We start from the raw sequence: 5,055 nt of genomic DNA on the forward strand, positions 1-5,055 counted from the left end.
AAGCTGAAGGTGGGTGTGTCACTTCGCAAGCATACGAGAAGGCTGGAAGAAGATCACAGGGTTTCTGAGTTCTAGATCAGCAGTTTTACCACCAGGCCCTGCTGCCCTGGCTCCATCAGATTTGCCTTTGTGGTGCTGAGCAGGTTCCTATATAGTAGCATTGCCTTGCAAGTCACATCACCTCCTGCCCTTGGTTTTTTGGCCCACTGTCCTGTTCCCAAGGAGCTTACCTCTTGTAAATCAAAGAAAAAGGGAGCTGTGTGGCCAAGGTATAGGACTAAGATAATTTCCTGAGAATCCCCTCTAGGCTGGTTTTCAAAACCATCTACAGCACTGGTTTTCAACCCTTTTTTTCATTTGTGAGCCCCCAAAACATTTCAAATGGAGGTGCGGACTCCTTTGAATAGTAAGTGTGGGTATTCCCCTACTTTTGATCATAGAGATCTTTCATGGACCCCATAGACATAGTCTGAGGACCCCTCAGGGTTGTAAAACCACTGGTCTAAGGGGTTTAGACACATTGAGCTTCCATTGAATGAATGGAGGCTAAGTCCCCCTCTGTCACTTTGAACAATCCCAGCCCTGGTCTTTCCCTGGGAAGAGCTGTGTCTGTACTTGTCAGCTATTCTTGAATGGGAAAAAAGCTCAGGACCCTTGGAGGGCTGCATCCATTGTAGTGAATCACAGAGGCTCCAGGCTGCAAGCAGCTCCCATGAGGGCTTCCTTCCCTTTGTGAGCTCGCACGTGGGACTCCCATAAGAGCAGCTCTGAGTTCACTCTTGCATCTGTCTGGTCTGTTGAAATGGGGATGGAGCAGGAGAGTTTCGCTGGCTACACCCAGCTTTATGGAAGAGTGCGCTGGCAGCCAGCTCAGCCTGCCGAGCAAAAGCACCTGGCTCCAAACCAGTGCCCAGCCCGGACAAAAGAGCAGCCAGAGCTCGGACACATGTATGTTCCTCTGCAGCACCTCCCATTGCAGCAGCCAGGAGTAAGTTGCTTATCCACCCAGAGTATTTATAGTAGTGTCACACTTCTTGGAGCTGCCAAGAGGGCAACAGCATTCGGGGAGCACGAGCTGCAGGCGAGTGTCAGGGATCACATGCCTCCAATCTCACATGCTGAATGCGGCTCACACCCATAAGCCTCTTTGCTCTATAAAACTTCTTCTGTCTCAGGCTCCTCTCTGCACTCCCGGCTGGTTTTTTCCATGGGTCAAGGTGGTAAGTCTGATTGCTATGGGATGCTGCCGGGTCTGGGGTGGCTGATGTAGAATAGCCCCTGGAAGAAAATATTCAGTGGAGCAAATCCCTGATTTCAACATAACTGAGCCGATTTACACCAGTGGAGCACCTGGTCTTCAGAATATGAGGCCGGTGTTTCTAGTTAGACTGTAAATACAATGAGTAGGGATTATCTTTTCTCTTAGACATTTGTTAGGTCTGACGTTGGCGTAGGCCCATTGATAACATAAATGTTGCTAGCAGCCGGATGTGCAGTTGCTTAGATTTGGAAACAGGCAAATCTCCCAATATTAGAGTCCTGGAAAAGTGATTTGATGGGATCCTATCGATGGAAAGAATCACAGAATCATAGAAAATGAGGGTGGGAAGGGCCCCCAGGAGGTCACATCTAGTCCAACCCCCTGCTCAAAGCAGGACCAGCTCCAGCTACATCATCCCAGCCAAGGCTTTGTCTAGCTGGGCCTTAATAATCTTGAGAGGCAAACAGACAGCAAGCTCAGGGATTTTTTAACATACGGATATTTGAATTTGAGGCTGGGAAGAAAATGAATATAGGAAAATCTGATCAGTTCGTCACTCCAGTGGGATTGGTAATGATGGCTAATTTCCCACGAGTCTCTAAGGATCAGTAGTTAACTGTTTTCAACTTGTCATGAGCTGCTCTTTGCCTGGTGTGCTGAGATACAAGAATTATTTTTCTTTTTTTTTTTTGCATTTCTAATGGATAAATACACATCCCAAAAATGTTGAGCATTAATTGTGTGTATTCTGGCTTCCTATGTGGGAGCTGCACATTTATAATGTACAATTAATGTACATTTCTCTCTTTAAAGACTGAAAGTGCTCACTATATATGAATGACAGGATTCTGATGTGATCCATCATTTTTGCTTTGCTCTCTCAGCCACAGTCATCACCAAAACAGAAGATAATTCTGCAAAATGGAATAGTTGATCGGTCTATGTCTTGACGAGCCAAGAGAAGCTGAGGAGTAGCCAATGCTCTGTGCAGATCAAGTGGCTTGAAAGGTACTCTAAAACTTGGAGGTCAGCATCTCTTCCAGCTGATTAATTGTCAGGTGCATAATCCACTGTGGTTTAATATAAATGTATGTTTGGAAATGACTAAATGTGCTTTACCAGATGACAGCGAGCCAAATTGTTTTGTTTACAAAATAAATTGGATTCTGATGAGTATTCAGTGCACCAGCCAATAGAGTCACAGTGAGGCATTATCCAGGTGACTAATTAATCACATTTCACTGCATACAGCTCACAATGAGAGATGAGCAAGAGTACATGAGCCTTTTAAGGTTAACAGGTACAGGTTATGAATATTTGTTTTAAGCCTGGCACGAAAGCTATGACGATGATAAGTTTCTAATAAATCCCCCCAACTTCATACATTTCAAAGAGTTTTGATCTTCATTGAAATCTCTGGATCATAGTTATCCTTAGTAGTAGTACACGGCTGCCCCCCGGGCATCAGCTGTTGGTGATAAAGTGATAGTGTCAGGTAGATGTGGGCAAAGCATGTAGATCAGCTAATTCTTGGGTGCTCAGAGCTGCATCAAGAACTGAAGCCACTGGGGCCGGTTTTGAGATGTATTTCTGGGAACTGGAGACAAAGCGGCCTTCTGGCTCTGAAATCCAAGCCTCTCCTGGCTTCAGCCACTCCTTATGTGGCAGTGTTAAAGGACCCTATCTTTCCATCGGTGGCGGGATAATAAAGGCATGTTGTTTAACTTAGTGATGGATAATTCTCTGTTTCCAGTGCTATAAATATTCTGGGCCGTACTGGAATGAGGGTTTATGTGAAAGAGGCTTCTTTAACATGGAGAAATGAGTGGGTGTATATAATAAATGATCTATCTTCTCACACATCTTCTAGGCAGAGCCAGGCAATGCCTGAAGATGCCTTGGTACAGACAGCAATGCAAGCATCAGCCCCTGCTGGGGTCAAGCCATGTCAATAAAAGCCTGTGGCAGCAAGACTGTGAGTACTGCCCCTTGCAGTGCCCTCAGCCACGTGGCAAGCAGTGCATGCAGCAGTGCTTGGCCCTGTACCCACTGCACCAAAGTGTGTGTAAGGGCTCGCTGCCAGGCATGACTGTGAGCTCACAGCACACGTGCGTAGCTGAGTGCCTGTGGCCATGTGAGAGCGAGCGCCCGCAGCCTGGGTGCATGGCCGAGCAACCCCTCCAGCAGCATGTGATCAACAGCCAGCTCTGCTGCACCCGCACAGCTCAAAATTGGCACCAGACGGCCAACAGCCAGCCTTGCTGCACCACCATGACCACTGAGCCACAGCGGGCGACCAAGGGCAAGGCCCCCTGTGCACCCTCAGTCCCCAACCAAGAGTGTGTGAACAACCGCCCGCCATGCGCGCCCTCGGCTCCCAACCAGAAGTGTGTGAACAACCGCCCACCATGTGCCCCCTCCACCCCCAATCAGAAGTGCGTGAATAATTGCCCTCCATGTGGGCCCCCAGCTGCTAATCACAGTTGCTGTACCAAGAGCCTCCCATGTAAGCCTGAGAGCCCAGCGGAAGAGAGGCAGGAGGAGAGCCTGCTGTGGGAGTCAGTACCTGAGTGCTTACAGCTGCAGGACATGACTGACAGCCAGGGCATGACCAAGTGCCCACAACTGCTGTGCATGATGGATGACCTGCCTCCATGCATGCACACCTACCCAGCACTGCAGTGTAAGACCACGTGCACTCCACCAAGCAGTGCCCAATGCCCTGCACTGCAGCAGTGCCTTGCTAGCTGCCCTCCACTACAGGCCATCCAGCACCCACCACTGCCAAGGGCCACCAACTGCTCCCTACCATATGATGCCACGCACCTGCCGCCACCACAGCAGTGCTGGACCACGTGCCCACTCACGCATCCAAGCAATTCAACGTGCCCACTCTTGGAGCAAAGCATCGCTACATGCCATCTGCCACCCTGTGTGATGGAGGGCCTGCTGCCAGCCACAACAAAGTACCCGAGAGGGCGGCAGCACCTCCATAAACACCTGCCACCATCTTTCATGACCAAGTGCTTCCCATCAGGCATGACTGCAGCAGCTCAACAGAGCTGTCTGACCAAAAGGCGCCGACAGCGCATCCTCAGGCGCCCTTCACTGCGACCACGTATGAAGTGCCCACTGCCACAGCAGTGCTTTGCTATGCGCCCGCTGCCACCTAATGCGACTGAGTGCCTGTTGCCAGGCACAACTGAGTGCCCACCAGAGCAGCGTGCACCAGCACATCTGCCACAGCAACATATAGCCAAGGCCCGTCCTTGGGGGGTGACTGGGTTCCCTAAGTATCATAGAAAATGAGGGTTTGAAGGCACCTTGGGAGGTCACATCTAGTCCAACCTCCACCTCCCCTGCTCAAAGCAGGACCAGCTCCAGCTACATCATCGCAGTCAAGGTTTTGCCTAGTCGGGTCTTAAACACCTCCAAGCATGGAGATGCCACCACCTCTCTGAATAGCCTGTTCCAGTGCTTTACTACCCTCCTCATAAGAAGGTTTTTCCTAATATCTAACCTCAACTTCTCTTGCTGCAATTTGAGTCCATTGCTTCTTGTTCTGTCATCTGCCACCACTGCTCCATCCTCTTTTGAACCCCTCTTCAGGGAGTTGAAGGTTGCTATTAAATCCCCTCTCAGTCTTCTCTTCTCCAGACTCAGTAAGTCCAGTTCCCTTGCCTCTTTTCATCAGTATATTCCCAAGCCCACTAAACATTTTCACTGCCCTCCACTGGACTCTCTTCAATTTTTCCACATCCTTTCTGTAGTGGGGGGCCCAAAAGTAGGCACAG

General features: G+C 49.5%; 1 protein-coding gene across 3 annotated transcripts; it reads left to right on the top strand.

Annotated features, from left to right (window-relative positions):
- Positions 1-1,144: 1,144 nt before the first annotated feature.
- LOC102385316 lies at positions 1,145-4,737 on the top strand. Of its 3 annotated transcripts, none has more exons than XM_006036080.2 (3): positions 1,145-1,220; positions 2,146-2,287; positions 3,132-4,737. In XM_006036080.2, the coding sequence occupies exon 3, from the start codon at positions 3,155-3,157 to the stop codon at positions 4,568-4,570; it is 1,416 nt and encodes a 471-aa protein (XP_006036142.1). In that variant the 5' UTR covers positions 1,145-1,220; positions 2,146-2,287; positions 3,132-3,154; the 3' UTR covers positions 4,571-4,737. The 3 variants fall into 3 exon arrangements, with proteins under 3 accessions (XP_006036142.1, XP_014381399.1, XP_014381400.1); XM_014525913.1 differs by having other exon boundaries at positions 2,146-2,269; XM_014525914.1 differs by lacking the exon at positions 1,145-1,220 and having other exon boundaries at positions 2,272-2,319.
- The last annotated feature ends 318 nt before the right edge of the window (positions 4,738-5,055 follow it).

This window comes from Alligator sinensis, unplaced genomic scaffold, assembly GCF_000455745.1.
Source record: "Alligator sinensis unplaced genomic scaffold, ASM45574v1 scaffold771_1, whole genome shotgun sequence".
In the NCBI taxonomy this organism is placed as follows: domain Eukaryota; kingdom Metazoa; phylum Chordata; order Crocodylia; family Alligatoridae; genus Alligator; species Alligator sinensis.